We start from the raw sequence: 17,317 nt of genomic DNA, 5'->3' as shown, positions 1-17,317 counted from the left end.
TCACTTGTGTCACAACAGGAAAAACGCCAACGTCCCACCTTTCCCCTTTTGCACTATTGTTGCAATCTGACCTTTTCAGCTCTTTGGATGTGAGCAGAGGGAAGGGGGAAATCTACACTGTCCAAGGATGAGCTCTCAGTCCTCTGCCTATCTGATTGTTGCTTAGCAACCCCTCCAGTGCCGTCTATCTCTTCCCCTCCCTCGTATTGCGAGCTTTCTGTGTCTGCTCTAACTAACTCAGTGAACACTTGGGGAAGGGGGGCCGAGCCCACTTCCTCCAACTCTAATTGCAGGCTGTCATATTGAGAGCCAGACCCTGTTTCTCTTCCATCTCCTTCATCTCTTGGCTCAGCTACGCTCCTGACATATACTGTCCCACTGCTCCTGGGAAGATTCAGGAGCAGGGGGAGGGGGAGACTCCCACCATTGCTCCTCAGTGCAGCCCTCCTCAGCACAATCCCTGAGACGTGAGCAGTGAGAAGACCCTTTGTTCCACTTGCCTTTGACTAAGATTCCACAGAGCCACATATCGGTTGCAGAGTACCTGCTTTGCATGCAGAATATCCAAGTTTCAATCCATTGCATCTCCAACCAGGGCTGGGAAAGAACCCTATCGGAAACCCTGGATAGCTACTGACAGTCAGCATAGACAATACAGAGCTGTATGAACTAATGGTCTCACTCCATATGAAGTAGCTCCTGATGCCCCTACTTAAACCAGCCTTTTATTCAGAATCATAAGGACTGGGATTCTATTTTACTTCTACAGGAAGGACCATATTGCCATGGTAGAGCACCTGCTTTGCATGCAGAAGGCACTCCCTGGCATCTCCAAGTCGAGCTCGGAAAACCACTGCCGGTCACTAAAGACAACACTGATCTAGATGGACCCAACAGTGTGATTCAGTGTAAAGCAGCTTCCTATATACCTATCCTCCAAGTCCTCAATAATGAAGGGATGCTCCTAAGTCAACGGTAAGGATCTCTCTTTGGACAGGTTGCACAGAGAGCATCCGCCTTCCACCCCAAAGAAGATTTAACTTGGTTCCCGTTAGACTTTAAGAAATATTAGGTCCAAAACAAAGTACAACCAGTGGCCAGGGATGGTTGGAGTTGTACCTTAGCAACATTTGGGAAGCCCAAGGAGCCAGTGTTGTGTAGTGATTAGAGTGTTGGACTAAGACATGGGGAAATAGGGTTCAAAGCCCCACTTGGCCATGAAGGTCACTGGGTGAGCTTGTGCCAGTGAACTCACTCTCAGCCTAACAAAATTCACAGGATTGTTGTGAGGATAAAATGGGGAGGAGGAGGACTATATATTCTACCTTGAGCTCCCTGAAGAAAGGGTGGGATACAAATGCGATAAATATTGAATTCATGCAGTTTCCCACACTTCCACTAACTTATGAGCCTAGTATGTCCTCCCTTCGGTTCTCTGTTTGCTCAGGAACTCCCTAGGCCAAAATACTATAAAAACGTTCCATCGTGAGAGAATACCCTCCCCCCCTCCTTTTGAGAAATAAGAGAAGGTAACAAACCAAGAAAGAGAGAGATATTAGAATTCAGAATGAGCTTTATTGAAAATATTGAGTGGGCAATTGTACAAGAAGCAGACATGAACAAGGAAAAGGCACACACAATGGAACGTGGCTCTGAACTTATTACTGGTCTACAGACTTTGAGGGAAGACTTGAAAAGGAGTAAGGAAAGGTTGCTGAGAGCCATTTAAAAGCTGTTGGCTTGATGATGGTCCCAAAAGCTCAGATTTTTCAGAATCCAGAATGAGACACTCAGTAATGGATCTGCATCATCTTTTTCCGTTGAGTGTCATTCCTGTCACCACCACACATTTGTTCTTCAAGAGTCCAATATATCTAAAAGCACACACTACCACGACGTCCCAGCAGAGCCTTCCTTCCAAAGAGCCCACCCCTCCTCAGACCATAAAGGGAACCTCCAAGCTAGCCACCGAAATTGCTTCCAAGGAGACCAGACCCATAGCCATAGCCTCCTACCAGCCCAGAACCAGTCAACCATTCTCTTCGGGGTTTAACCATTCTTTTAGGGCTTTAAAGGTCAGCACCAACACTTTGAATTATACTCAGAAACGTGCTCTTATCTCTGTGGTTGCAATCTCCTGGGTGACACGGACGCTGTCAGGTGGCTGAATGTGCACGCATATTCTGTCCATTTAATCCCACACTGTATGGCCCCAGGCAATGGCAACCCCTGCTTTGCCACTGTTCCCACCCTTCCCAGTTCCTTGATCTTCTTAATACACAAATGTTCTGCACACGGGATGTTTCATTAATTGTCACCTACACTTTTGGGTAACTACCATTTGTTGTAGTGCTTCACAACTCCCTAGGCATCCACAACCGACATAAAACCCCTTTCCCCAAAATACATTTACTCCATCAGTCAAAGGAACTGCTTCAGATAATTTTCAATCTGCTGTCTATATTTACTTCCTTTTTGAAGTCAGTTTTTTCAGCAAAGTCTGGTGAGGAGAGAGATGCTATTCTTGAATCCATCTCTTTCTGTATCTGCTTCATCACAAACCGAATTAGCTCCCTGCATATTAGACAAAAGGACTCCACCTTAGCAGAAAACAGTCTCCAGATTTGCTTACAGCAGCTTTTACCTTTTGACTCCTAGTGACAGGGTAAACTTTCTCTCCGGCTCCCAGTATATTCTGCCTAAGAATTTTGGCTCATCTTTCCCTCTCCAGTAAATCTTTCCCTCAGATACTGGGAGCTAATCTGGATGCCGTCGGTGACCTTTGCTGTTTCGTGAGGAAACATATTTGTGGAAGTATTTAGATCTTCTCTTAATAAAGTGATTCCTGTACCTGTGTCTAGAGATGCCCAAGGTGTGTTGTTATTCATTAATTTTCCTCCATTAACTCAGTGTCAAAGTTTGTGGCTATCTCAAACCTCATTTTACAGAGTTTGACCTTTTGGGAGGGCTTGGACTGGTTTGGACTCAGTCTGACCCTTATGTTTCTCTCCCCTTATAGTTTTGATCTATGGGCTACTTTTAAAATGAGGCTGTATTTTAAATTGAATTTTAACCTGTATTTTAAATCGGGGTTTTTTTCTATTATGTTTTTATTGTAATTTTACTGGTGTTAGCCGCCCTGAGCCCAGCTCTGGCCAGGTCGGGTTCGGTATAAATAAAAATTATTATTATTATTATTATTATTATTATTATTATTATTATTATTAGGGCGAGATGTCTACAGCTTTTGCCATTTTAACTGGGGAGCTGGGCTACTAGGTGCTACTGACCTGACTTCGCACCTTTCTCTGTGCAGTTTGCTTGCCTCTCTCCTCCTCTTCAAGGCTAATTGGTCTGCTAACACAACCACCTCGTGGACATTCTGAGGATTTCTGCCTCTCAAAATTCGAGAACATGTATAGAGAGACTTTTTTCTCCCTTTCTCATCTTGCTAGAAGCAGGGGTCATGCAGGGAACCAGAATCTTGCAGAATTCAGTGGAAGCAAAAGGATATAGTTCTTCACAAAATGAATAAACTTCTAGATTCAGTACCAGAAGATGTGGTGATTGCCACTAGTTTGGATAGCTTTAAATGCCGATTACAGATCAAAAAATGAAGTCAAGGTTTAAATGTACTTAATATATTTCTTTAACTCGTGTATGCAATAATTTAAAACTGCTATCAAAATACAGTATCTGACTGAGAGGCTGGATAATCCTGCAGCATTTGACTACATTATCACCCACCAAAAATATGTTATTGTCCAAAGTCTTGTAACATATTGATTACAAAAGCTGCATTCCAAAATACATTCCACACTGTGTATATATGCAAATGTTGCAAAACTACAAAAAGATTATCCAGCTATTATGACTGTTGCTTCTCTGAATAAATAATGGTTTGAGGCACTCTAAAAGGGGACTTGTTTTGAAAAAGGGGGAAATGATAATTCTCTCAAGGCGAATGTACCTTATTTTAACCACATAGAACTAAACCATTCAGGGGGCCAGAGAGAAAGATTTCCTGCAAATGTTCCAATTTTAGTTTGGCCAAAAACTGCTTCAGACAGCTGAGGCCCTGGACACCTTGCTATGCGGAACTGAGGCTTTACATTTAAAAACCAGGACAAACAGGTTATCAGAATGCAGAACAAGCTTTATTGAAAAGGTCAAAGTAAGAGCATTGAAAGGGGCAAAGAAGAAAATCGGTGTAGAAGGATCTTTTTTCTTCTGCACTCTGAAGCAAAGAACGGAGGATGAATTCCAGGAGTGATTGCTTGAATTCAGCTTTTCTGAACCATGGCCGATAGATCTGTATCAAGCCCTCTGATTATCAGTTCAGGATATGCTTCTCAGGTTTAATTGGTCTATGAACAGATGCTAAAACGACGCCCGAACCTCCTTCCCCTCCCGTAGCCCAAACCATAGCCGAAACCTCCAGAGCTTCCAAGGAGACCAGACCCAAAGCCCAAGCCCCCATAGCCTCCTACGATCCCGGAACCACCAACGGCACATGGAGTGTTGCCTCCAACAGCCACAGGCTCACAGCTGGCAGAGAGGATGGGCCCTGGGATGGTCACAATGGAGGCAGGTGGCTGGATCACGACCTCTGCTGGTGGGATCTGGTTGATGGGTTTAGGGATAATCCCATCTAGGATGCCAAGGTTGGCTGCTCTTTCAGCACCTCCATTTCCATAGCCCAGGCCTCCATATCCATAGCCGAGTCCTCCAAAACCGTAGCCGAGACCTCCCAATCCATAGCCGAGACCACCATAGCCAAGACCTCCTGCTGAGCCAAACCCAACAGTGGGGGTGGAAGCGCAGGATGGGACAGCACAGGATGGACCACAGTCAACCATTGTTGGATGGAGGTGAGTCTGAAAGCAAAAACACCAAGGGAGAAAATAAGTGTGGGGTACATCACTTCAATGGACAGTGGGGAGAATATTTCAGACATAATCATGCTGTGGCAGTAGGATATTTTACCCATTCCCAGTTCACTAAACTCAATCCATCTTCCTTTCTCCATCACTGAAAATCAGCTGTCTTTGATAATTCTGAAAACATTAAGCCCTCATGCCTGAAACCTTTATTCTTCTCTGCTTTTGTTACTACAGCCCTTCTCTTCGTTGTGGATCCCAAATCCAATCCCTGATAATTTCAGGATAGTCTAGGAATGTCCCCTGCTTCAAGGCCTGTAGAACAACGGCCAATCTGAGTAGGTAAAACTGAACTAGGGATTCCAATGGTCTGTCATGGTACAGGACAACTCCCTATGCTCATTTGAGTCAGGTATTTATTTGGAACCATGAAGATTAGAACCTTACTATAATTTTATGGGGAGGACAATTGTTCAGTGGCCGAACACGTGGTTTTCATTCAGAACATCCCAGGTTTGGTCCTTGGAATCTGCAGATTAAGCTGCTAAAGATTCCCTTCTTGAAACTCAGAGAACTTCAGCTGGTTAGTGTAGACAAAACTGAGCTAAATGGACTAACACTCAGAATCAGGCAGCTAAATACTTGATTTCATAAGGTATATATAGAAAAGAAGCCAGCCAACAACTTAAGAGTGTAAGGTTCCTGGTGGAAGATCTACCCAATTCACAGAGTAATAGAATTTTAGCCTTCTTTTGGAGTTCAGTTACCTGAACGCTCTGACCACTGCAAGAATTATTCAAATATAACATCATATGTGCACAAACTTGACTTACCAAAGTCTCAGAGGAGTAGAAATGAAGTGAAGGAGATGAAGCCAAAGGAAGCTGTTGGAAGATCTCAACTCAGGGAGCCCTTTTATACCATTTCATCTGTATCTGCTGGTGGCTCCACATCCAGCTTGGATACACCTCCTTTCCCCTCCGGCTTTAATTAGTAAGCAATTTTTGGAATGCATCATGGCCCTAATTAAGAAACGAGGCAAAAGTGTTAAGTGTTTTCACAGCACCCCACTCTCTTCATAGTTATTCTTCCACAAGACAAAGTTAATAAAAGATTAAGAAAAATAAAAATTCTTGTCTGTTCCTCCTGGCAGGCAGATCAAAAGGTGTTTTGTCCCCGTTCATTATTTTCAAAATAGCTGTTGATTTTTTCAGAAGTCTAATTGACTTTTATACCCAGGATTTTAGTTAGTCATTCTGTGCACAACCCATAGCAGTTTTTGTTTTTGTTTAACCTCCACTGTTGGAGGTAAGATTGGAGGAGAAATTTGATCCAGGTTGTGTTTTCTGAAACGGTATAGCAATTGAAGTAGTGTACTCCTATGAAATCCACACTTACACGAAAATTTCCATGCAGTTCTGCAGCCAGGTGATGTGTACAAAATTGTGTATAAGAATGGACATACTGTACTAAATGAAAATAACATACAAAAAATGCATTATAATCAAGGATATTGTTTTTTGGGGAAAGAGTTGCTGTTAGCTCAGTTCGTGCTTGCCGGGCTTCCCATAAACATCTGGTTGGTCATTGAGAACAAGGCTCTTCCAGTCTTCAATGATGCAAACGTACCATATACCGAGGTATGGATAAGTGTATGCAATAAAGCAAGGAAGCGTATGAGAATTTGGGAATTCTTTTCAAAGAAGATATTTGAAGAAATAAAAGGTTCGTATAGTGCCAGCTGTTTTCAAAGAACCAGGGATTTAAGGACATAAAGAGGGTCGACTGGATCAGACTAAAGGCCCATCTAACCCAGCATTCTGTTATCAGACATGTCTATGGAAAGCTCATTATCATGGCCTGAATCCGACAGCACTGATTTCCAGCAATAGGTATACAAAAGCGTGCTGACAGTAGCTATTGAACATAGTCATCGTGGCTCGTGACCATTGATACCCTCATTCTCCATGAATTTATGTAGTTCTAAAAAAGAATCCTTCTGGATCAGGCTAAAGGTGACCCATTAAGCCCAGCATCCTATTCTCCCAGTGGCCAACCAGATCTCTTAATGGGAAGTCTGAAAACAAGACCTGGATGCAACAGCACAGTCACCACCTGAGATTCCCCGCAACTGGTATTCAGAGGCTTACTGTCTCTGATAGTGGAAATAGAACATGCATACAGTGCTGGAAGCTCAGGTATATAAGCTAGGTGACCTATGGCTCCTTAAACCAGGGTTACAGTTGCCAAAATGGAATGCCTAGTTGCCATTTTGGGGCCAGATGGCTCAAAAGTTGTATTTTTCAATAGAACCTTTTGGCTCCTGAAGTTGGTCACTGAGAACAGAATGAAGTTCATTCTGATTGTGCAGATAAAATATAACAGAATTCTACAGGATGTGCTGCTAGTGTATGAAAAGAGCCAAGATCCATGGATCCCCAGTCATGCACCTCCAGATAGTGTAGACATCAGGCGCCATCCTGGTGCCTGGGCATCAGCACTTGGTCGCAAGTGGCCAATAGCCAGGTGCAAAATGAGCCTGGCACCTGGTGAATTTCAAACACTGCTATCATAGCTATTGGCCATTTATAGCTCAGCCTCTGGCATTGTTACAAAATGACAAGAAGCGGGTCTGAATAGGGAACTGTGCACACTTTTCCTTGGATATGAACCTCAGCAATAGGGGAGGTTGCACAGATTCTTCATTCCTGGATTGGATGTTTTTGCTTTAGGCTTAATTTAAGCAGGGCAGAGGTAGCCAACAGGATTCCCCCTAGTTTTTGTGGATTTCACTCACATAATTTCTGACTATTGGCCATGCTGGCTGGGGCTGATGGGAGTGCAGTGACCCTTAAAGAAAAATAAAATTTATTCACCCCTTTTTGAAACAATGTGCAAACTGAAACATTGCTGTGCTACAAAATCTGTAGCTGTCTGCATTTCCCAGTGCAGTTATCCAAGTACAGTGAAATCTTGGGTCTCAAACTTAATCCGTTTGTCTCCCGAAACCATTGGGAAACCAAGGGGCGGCTTCCAATTGGCTGCAGGAGCTTCCTGCGGTCAAGCGGAAGTTGCGTCAGGTGTTTGGCCTTCAAAAAACATTCAAAAACCGGAACACTTACTTCCAGGTTTTTGGCGCTTGGGAGCTGATTCGTTCGACAACTAAGTCGTTTGAGAACCAAGGTAGCACTGTAATGGGTAGCAAAATGAATACATTGGAGTAAACTGTGCCTACAAATGCATATCTTAAAGAAAAGAAGGCACAACAATGTATGATATTAAAGAGAATTGCACTCCAGTAATGTGTAGATGAGGGGAAACTGAATACAACTGTGTGCTGATAGATTTTCGTGAGGACACTGATACTGGAGATCTCTTAGAATCCGGTATGCATATGCAAAATCTTTGATGATGTCCTAGAGTCCCTTAAGCTGATGAAAGAGCTTTGAAGATCTCTATCTGCTCCCTCTGGGTGCATCTGGTTTCAAGCATCAGACTCGAAGTCAGCAAAATTAAAAGGAAGGGAGTGGGAATGGTGTTGAGACTATTAGTCTTTCATTATTACAACCACTTAATTTTGTGACCTTTTGTGCTTAGTGAAGTAATTTTGCACATTAAATTGTCAACAACTAAATAAAATATTAGTCAGAAGAGGCAGTCCCTTGATCACTGGGGCGGTTGCAGAACTGTATAAAAGCTCAACGTTCTCCCAGTTTCTCCAACAGCTTCATCTGACTCTCCTGTCTCCACTACATCTCACCAAAGCAGCAGGTAAGCCTATTTTCTTGGGGGGATATTTCCAAGCCTGTCATAGGTTCACATTAAAGTAAGGCTAGATGGCTCTTCCAATTAGAGCAGGGATGGGTATCCTGTGGTTCTTGCAATGTTGCTTCCATCATTCTTGTCCATTGGGAATGTTGGCTGAGAGGACTTGGGATCCTGCAACAACTTCAGGGCCACAGGTTCCCCATCCCTCCTTCACCCCCTGCAGGTTTATAAAATAAATCATCCCTGATTCTTTGGACATATGTTTAGAACCGGGAAGGAGAACCAGGGGCTTTGCAGATGTTTATGAACTATAGCTCCTATATTCCATGGCCATTGTCTATGGTGGCTGAGGCAGATGGGACTTGAAGTCTGGTTGTGCCATTTAGCAAACATAGTAGGATAAGATCTCCATGGTAATGTCATGTATGCCTGTTAAATATACCGTATTTTTTGCTCTATAAGACTCACTTTTTCCCTCCTAAAAAGTAAGGGGAAATGTGTGTAGGTTTTATGGAGTGAATGTAGGCTGCGCAGCTATCCCAAAAGCCAGAACAGCAAGAGGGATTGCTGCTTTCACTGCACAGTGATCCCTCTTGCTGATCTGGCTTCTGAGATTCAGAATATTTTTTTTCTTGTTTTCCTCCTCCAAAAACTAGGTGCGTCTTGTGGTCTGGTGCGTCTTATAGAGCGAAAAATACAGTAATTGTAATATTTAGAACGTGGCACCAGTTTCTATTATCTCTCTTCCTAAATGTCATTTATATATACACACACACACACATTTCTGCCTTTTATAGCACAGTACTCTGCGTTTTACTAATAAGTAAACCCAATTGTATTCACTAATGCTTAATCCCAGGTAAATAGATAACAGATTGCAGCTTTATTTTTTCATACGCATCCCCACCTGGGTCGATAATAGTTTATAGTGGTCCAGCCTGTCAAAAAATGATTGTTAGAATTGTTGACATAACAAGCTTCTTTATTCAGAGAACGATCATGGAAACATGGAGACCTAATAAGGTATGTGAGTATTTTCTTCTTTTTCTACAGCGTCTACCACAGGGGTGTAGTTCCTATAGTCTCATCACCCTTCTCTATTGTTCATGCTGGTTGGGTCTGATGCGAATTGAAGTCTGCAACATCAGAAAAAAATACACACTGACTCTCCCTGAAGTACCTTATATCTGAGCTTTTATAATTATTTGGCCCTCTTTGGTTCGCATGCTCCATATTCAACTCAGTTCTTCAATTGTATACTTTAGATTCTTCTTCAGCCATGGTTGACTGTGGTCCACCCCCACTGAAGTGATGTACCCCACAATTATTTTCTCCCTTGGTGTTTTTTGTTTCAGACTCACCTCCACCCAACAATGGTTGACTGTGGTCCATCCTGCGCTGTCCCATCCTGCGCTTCCACCCCCACTGTTGGGTTTGGCTCAGCAGGAGGTCTTGGCTATGGTGGTCTCGGCTATGGATTGGGAGGTCTCGGCTACGGTTTTGGAGGACTCGGCTATGGATATGGAGGCCTGGGCTATGGAAATGGAGGTGCTGAAAGAGCAGCCAACCTTGGCATCCTAGATGGGATTATCCCTAAACCCATCAACCAGATCCCACCAGCAGAGGTCGTGATCCAGCCACCTGCCTCCATTGTGACCATCCCAGGGCCCATCCTCTCTGCCAGCTGTGAGCCTGTGGCTGTTGGAGGCAACACTCCATGTGCCGTTGGTGGTTCCGGGATCGTAGGAGGCTATGGGGGCTTGGGCTTTGGGTCTGGTCTCCTTGGAAGCTCTGGAGGTTTCGGCTATGGTTTGGGCTACGGGAGGGGAAGGAGGTTCGGGCGTCGTTTTAGCATCTGTTCATAGACCAATTAAACCTGAGAAGCATATCCTGAACTGATAATCAGAGGGCTTGATACAGATCTATCGGCCATGGTTCAGAAAAGCTGAATTCAAGCAATCACTCCTGGAATTCATCCTCCGTTCTTTGCTTCAGAGTGCAGAAGAAAAAAGATCCTTCTACACCGATTTTCTTCTTTGCCCCTTTCAATGCTCTTACTTTGACCTTTTCAATAAAGCTTGTTCTGCATTCTGATAACCTGTTTGTCCTGGTTTTTAAATGTAAAGCCTCAGTTCCGCATAGCAAGGTGTCCAGGGCCTCAGCTGTCTGAAGCAGTTTTTGGCCAAACTAAAATTGAACATTTGCAGGACATCTTTCTCTCTGGCCCCCTGAATGGTTTAGTTCTATGTGGTTAAAATAAGGTACATTCGCCCTGAGAGAATTATCATTTTCCCTTTTTTCAAAACAAGTCCCCTTTTAGAGTGCCTCAAACCATTATTTATTCAGAGAAGCAACAGTCATAATAGCTGGATAATCTTTTGTAGTTTTGCAACATTTGCATATATACACAGTGTGGAATGTATTGTGGAATGCAGCTTTTGTAATCAATATGTTACAAGACTTTGGACAATAACATATTTTTGATAGGAGATAATGTAGTCAAATGCTGCAGGATTATCCAGCCTCTCAGTCAGATACTGTATTTTGATAGCAGTTTTAAATTATTGCATACACGAGTTAAAGAAATATATTAAGTACATTTAAACCTTGACTTCATTTTTTGATTTGTAATCTGCATTTAAAGCCATCCAAATCAGTGGCAATCGCCACATCTTCTGGTACTGAATCTAGAAGTTTATGCATTTTGTGAAGAACTATATCCTTTTGCTTCCACTGAATTCTGCAAGATTCTGGTTCCCTGCATGACCCCTGCTTCTAGCAAGATGAGAAAGGGAGAAAAAAGTCTCTCTATACATGTTCTCGAATTTTGAGAGTCAGAAATCCTCAGAATGTCCACGAGGTGGTTGTGTTAGCAGACCAATTAGCCTTGAAGAGGAGGAGAGAGGCAAGCAAACTGCACAGAGAAAGGTGCGAAGTCAGGTCAGTAGCACCTAGTAGCCCAGCTCCCCAGTTAAAATGGCAAAAGCTGTAGACATCTCGCCCTAATAATAATAATAATAATAATAATAATAATAATAATAATAATAATTTTTATTTATACCGAACCCGACCCGGCCAGAGCTGGGCTCAGGGCGGCTAACACCAGTAAAATTACAATAAAAACATACCAGAAAAAACCCCAATTTAAAATACAGGTTAAAATTCAATTTAAAATGCAGCCTCATTTTAAAAGTAGCCCATAGATCAAAACTATAAGGGGAGAGAAACATAAGGGTCAGACTGAGTCCAAACCAGTCCAAGCCCTCCCAAAAGGTCAAACTCTCTAAAATGAGGTTTGAGAAAGCTTCAAACTTTGACACTGAGTTAATGGAGGAAGTTTTAATGAATAACAACACACATTGGGCATCTCTCGACACAGGTACAGGAATCACTTTATTAAGAGAAGATCTAAATACTTCCACAAATATGTTTCCTCACGAAACAGCAAAGGTCACCGACGGCATCCAGATTAGCTCCCAGTGTCTGAGGGAAAGATTTACTGGAGAGGGAAAGATGAGCCAAAATTCTTAGGCAGAATATACTGGGAGCCGGAAAGAAAGTTTACCCTGTCACTAGGAGTCAAAAGGTAAAAGCTGCTGTAAGCAAACCTGGAGACTGTTTTCTGCTAAGGTGGAGTCCTTTTGTCTAATATGCAGGGAGCTAATTCAGTTTGTGATGAAGCAGATACAGAAAGAGATAGCATCTCTCTCCTCACCAGACTTTGCTGAAATGACTGACTTCAAAAAGGAAGTAAATATAGACAGCAGATTGAAAATTATCTGAAGCAGTTCCTTTGACTGATGGAGTAAATGTATTTTGGGGAAAGGGGTTTTATGTCGGTTGTGGATGCCTAGGGAGTTGTGAAGCACTACAACAAATGGTAGTTTCCCAAAAGTGTAGGTGACAATTAATGAAACATCCCGCGTGCAGAACATTTGTGTATTAAGAAGATCAAGGAACTGGGAAGGGTGGGAACAGTGGCAAAGCAGGGGTTGCCATTGCCTGGGGCCATACAGTGTGGGAATAAACGGACAGAATATGCTTGCACATTCAGCCACCTAACAGCATCCGCGTCACCCAGGAGATTGCAACCACAGAGATAAGAGCACGTTTCTGAGTATAATTCAAAGTGTTGGTGCTGACCTTTAAAGCCCTAAAGGCCTCGGCCCAGAATACCTGAAGGAGTGTCTTCACCCCCATCGTTCAGCCCGGACACTGAGCTCCAGCACCAAAGGCCTTCTGGCGGTTCCCTTACTGTGAGAAGTGAGGTTACAGGGAACCAGGAAGAGGGCCTTCTTGGTAGTGGCACCTGCCCTCCCATCAGATGTCAAAGAAATAAACAACTATATGACTTTAAGAAGACATCTGAAGGCAGTCATGTTTAGAGAAGCTTTGAATGTTTGATGTTTTATCGGGTTTCTAATATTACATTGGGAGCCGCCAACAGAATTATTATTATTATTATTATTATTATTATTATTATTATTATTATTATGTCATTCTGTTGACTGGAGAAGTCACTTCCTGCTTCACATAGAGAAGCCATTTTCAACTGGGCCCAGCACTGGAATCGCACAGCTGTATTGAGGCAGCACCAGGTGTTGAAATTTTGTACCCCTAGCAATTTTGTGCCCGGGGAATCACCCCTCTACTCCCCCACCCCACTCTATGCCACTGGTTAGGAACAAGCAGGTCTATGTAGACTCAGGGGTTTTTTTTATGTAACTGGTTCCTCCCCAATGTAAAGAACAGATCTTGACTAAAACTCCTAGTATAGCATGGCCATGGTTTGATTTTAATCAGTTGTTTTTCTTTCTGTTAAAACCATGCACAGCCATTTAAGCAGACTGAGAGTTGACTGCTTTAGAACAACTTATGGTGAATGCTCCTGCTACAACAAAGGGTGTAGTATCACAAGCTCATTGGAAAAAAGAGTCTGGTAGAGAGAGAGAGGAGATCCCAGCAGACTTTAGGGATGCCAAAATGATCAATCTCTTTAAGAAAAGGTGATAAAACGGATTGCAGAAACTATCAAGGCATCTCTTTATTAGCTTTGACCGGCAAAATTCTTGAAGAATCTTAGCAAACCATCTCCTAACCTGAATCCCAAAATGGTTTTAGACCTTCTATCTAGGGGGACAGTGGACATGATTTTCACCTCTTGAAAATTTCAAGAAAAATACAGAGAGCAAAACCAATCCCTTTATATGGCATTTATTGACCTGACTAAGGCCTTTGATACTATAAATCATAATACCCTGTGGACCGTCCTTCTGAAAATTGGCTGCCCAGATAAATTTGTGAACATCATTCGGCTCCTTACAGCAACAATCACAGATAATAATGGCTCTCAAAGTGAACCATTCACAGTGGGATCAGGTGTTAAACAGGGTTGTGTTACCGTCCCGTGCCATGATCCTACACTTTGTTGAGGGGAAACTCCCCACTGGAGTAGAAATCATATATCGAACAGATGGAAAGCTCTTTAATCTGAATATGCTAAAAGCAAACAGTAAGGTTACTATACCTTCTGTCATAAAGCTTCAGTATGCTGATGACAACGTAGTGTATGCACACTCAGAGGATGACCTCCAAATCATCCTAAATATCTTTGCTGAAGTTTACAAACAACTTGGCCTATTGCTCAACATCCAGAAAACCAAAGTACTGCACCAACAAGCACAAAACAACCCCTCTGCAGTGTCACAAATCCAACTCAATGGTGTAACGCTGGAAAGTGTGGATCACTTGTCAACCACATTTTACCTGGGCAATTATCTTTTTTTTTTTTTTTTTATTAAATATTTATTGGTATTTTCAAAAAACACACAACAAACAAAAACAAAAAAAAATAAACAAAATATTCGAAACTAAGCAAAAAAATAGAAAAAACACATACAATTTCTGATACTTATTTTCCTCAACCTTGTTTCTCAGACCTCCTCACACCTCCCCTTCTTGTATTCCAATTTAAATTGTCAATTCAGCAAGTCCTTAACTTATTTCTTCACCTTAACTTAAACATTTATTCTAACATACTGTTATTTTACTTTACTTCTTTTTTCCATTTCCTCCATTTATTTTTAACAGCCTTATTCTCACTTAGTTTAAAAAAAAAAAAGAAAAAAAAACCAATTTCAGCTTATTAAAATTAAAATACTTATACCTCATTAATTTATTCTTGAACCTTTTTCCTAAGGTCGACCAAAATTTCCCTTCCACGGTTTACCCAATTTCCTTACCACTAACAAAATATAAAACAAACAAAGCAATGCAAATTATCCTTATGTACCCTTTGGATTCCCAACCTCCACCCACCCTTCTCCCGGTTCCAGTCCCCAACCAATATCCATCAGTCTTTATATTATTTATTTAGCCTGGAGATCTCAGGTCCGAGGCCCTTATGTCTCTCTCAGTTCCTTTCTGCCGGTCTCTTTGATAGACCTTGATGTTAAGCCCCAGGTCTCGGAGGGGCTCCGGCCCAACAGAATCGGTGTTGCTTCTAACCAGTCCTCCATACTTAAAAGCAAAAGCAAAGCCTATGGGGTATTCCAACTCTTGTTTCAAATTTCTTTCTAATCCAAATGTCCCCACAGCTCCAGCTTCCACCTTCAACAAATTTATAATCCTCAGGTCTTCAGATCTCCTCAAAAGAGGATCTCTCCATTTTCCAAATTCCCAATCAAACCAGGCTTTCCGCATCCAGTTTTTATTGTCCTTTTTTATCATCATGTCAGGCCTCATATTGTAGCTCTCCTTTGACTCCTGTAAACCTCCATCTCCTCCTTCGTTTTCTTCAAAAAGAACATATTGCTCCATCGTGTCTACGCTTTCGGTTTCATTTATTTGTTCAGTTGAATAGGCTTCCTGTTTCAAATCCTTATCAGACTCCAAGCTGTTGTTTACTGTCCAGTGTAATAGCGCTACCTCTGTAGACAAAGCATCGTACTCATCTTGTAAGTTTCCCAAGAGAACCAGTGCTCTGTCCAATTCTGCTTGGAATTTAGACACTCCAGCCATTTTTGTAATGTAGTATCCTTGTTACCCCTCTAGGGGGATTTAATTCCTTGATCTTCCTTTCAGCTCAAAAACCAAAAGTCCAGTTATTTTGTATCAACCTTATTTTCAACAAGTTATCCCGAATAAACCAGCAAAAACAGCAGAAACAATGTTCTCTTTTTCCAGCTGACAACTAGCTGACTAGCAGCTCACTTGACAGCTGTCAAAATCTTCCATGCAACAGGCTTTCTCATCGGACGTTCCCGGGTCTAGGGGGGGGGGTGTAGTTTCAGCTCCCAAAATTCTTTTTATCCTCCAGAATATCCTCTTATAATGTCCAAACCGTGAGGTCAGGATCTTTAGTTAAAAAAAAGCAAAAAACAGATTCTCTCGACCTTAGCTGCCCAGTCCTTTGCTTTAAGTTGTTTACAAAGAGGGGGGGTGGACTTCCTATTTAGCCCCTTCCCGCTCGTTCCAAATCCAAGATAAGAAATTTTTTAAAGTTCCAATCTCCGTATTACTCACGGGTTGATGTTTTAGGATCCAATCACTCTTAGAAGAAGTTGGCGCTCTCTGTCAATGGCTTGCGGCTTCACTCCGTAGACGAGGGAGTACTCTCAGCACCGCGCCTTACCCTGCCTCCGTTCCGAAGCCTTTAAAAAGGCTCCGTTGCGGATTGGGGGGGCGCAAATGGTGCCCGCCGAGTCTCTGTGTTCACAGGCATCCGCGCCTGTGATTTTAAGGGTCCCCGCTTCGCCGCAGCGGCCAGACCCAGACGCTACGGAGCCGATTCCCTCCGGAGCTCGGAGGGAATCCGCCATTAAACAGTGGCACCAACCCAGAAGTCCCCTTACCTGGGCAATTATCTTTCCACAAGGGCTGGCATTGATGCTGAAATCCAGCATCGCCTGAGTTCAGTGAATGCAGCTTTCTCCCAAATCAAGTACAAAGTGTTTGAGGACCAGGGCATTTGCAGGGAAACCAAAATGCTTTTTTACGAAGCTATTGTACTGCCAACCTTATTGCATGCTTGTGAAACGTGGACCATTTATAAATCCTGTCTCCAACTCTTTGAAAGTTTCCATCAATGGTGTTTCCGAAAAATTTTGTGCATCACTTGGGAAGGCAGACGAACTAATGCCAGTGTACTGGAAGAAGCGAAGATCAGCAGTGTTGAAGCAATGATTCTTCAGCATCAACTTCGTTGTACTGGTCATGTTGTGCAGATGCCTGATTATCATCTTCCAAACTTCTGACCTTAAAAATGGAAAGCATAATGCTGGTGGTCAACAAAAGAGGTCTAAAGACTCTCTCAAGGCAAATCTAAAAAAAATGTAGTATAAACTCCGACAACTGGGAAACACTGGCCTGCAAGCGCTCCAATTGGAGAACAACCTTTACTAAAAGTGTCATGGACTTTGAAGATGCTCAAACTCAGGACGAAAGGGAGAAACATGCTCAGAGGGAAGGCACTTTTGGCAAACCCTCACCATGATCAACTCCTGCCCGGAAACCTATGTCCCAGCTGTGGAAGGACGTGTGGATCCAGAACTGGCCTTCACAGTCACTTATGGACTCACTGTTAATACCGTGCTCATTGGAGAAAATCTTACTTGGCTATGAGTGGTCGCCAAAGAAGAAGTATCAACCATATTTTTAAAATATTATTT

At 42.6% G+C, this 17,317-nt stretch overlaps 2 protein-coding genes and 1 long non-coding RNA gene across 4 annotated transcripts in view; 1 reads left to right on the top strand and 2 right to left on the bottom strand.

Annotated features, from left to right (window-relative positions):
• The window catches only part of LOC310751943, a 414,687-nt gene that overhangs the window by 50,352 nt on the left and 347,018 nt on the right, over positions 1-17,317 (bottom strand). The gene's annotated exons all lie outside the window — the stretch shown is intronic.
• Positions 4,136-5,823, bottom strand: LOC310751548 (uncharacterized protein). Its single transcript, XM_083590812.1, has 2 exons — positions 5,714-5,823; positions 4,136-4,877 (listed from the first exon to the last, which is right to left on the bottom strand). Exon 2 carries the CDS (start codon positions 4,857-4,859, stop codon positions 4,368-4,370), a length of 492 nt encoding a protein of 163 aa, XP_083446938.1. The 5' UTR covers positions 4,860-4,877; positions 5,714-5,823; the 3' UTR covers positions 4,136-4,367.
• On the top strand, positions 8,515-10,745 carry LOC310751869 (uncharacterized protein). Its single transcript, XM_083591616.1, has 2 exons — positions 8,515-8,651; positions 10,004-10,745. Exon 2 carries the CDS (start codon positions 10,022-10,024, stop codon positions 10,511-10,513), a length of 492 nt encoding a protein of 163 aa, XP_083447742.1. The 5' UTR covers positions 8,515-8,651; positions 10,004-10,021; the 3' UTR covers positions 10,514-10,745.

The sequence above is a fragment of the Podarcis filfolensis genome, assembly GCF_964270895.1.
Source record: "Podarcis filfolensis genome assembly, chromosome: 16".
NCBI classification, from domain to species: Eukaryota; Metazoa; Chordata; class Lepidosauria; order Squamata; family Lacertidae; genus Podarcis; species Podarcis filfolensis.
The sequence above is the reverse complement of the archived record's forward strand: the minus strand, read 5'-3'. Positions and strand labels throughout refer to the sequence as shown.

Bases quoted from the DNA above. Each gene is read 5' to 3' on its own strand.
- LOC310751548 (XM_083590812.1), bottom strand. From the start codon at position 4,859: ATGGTTGACTGTGGTCCATCCTGTGCTGTCCCATCCTGCGCTTCCACC.
- LOC310751869 (XM_083591616.1), top strand. From the start codon at position 10,022: ATGGTTGACTGTGGTCCATCCTGCGCTGTCCCATCCTGCGCTTCCACC.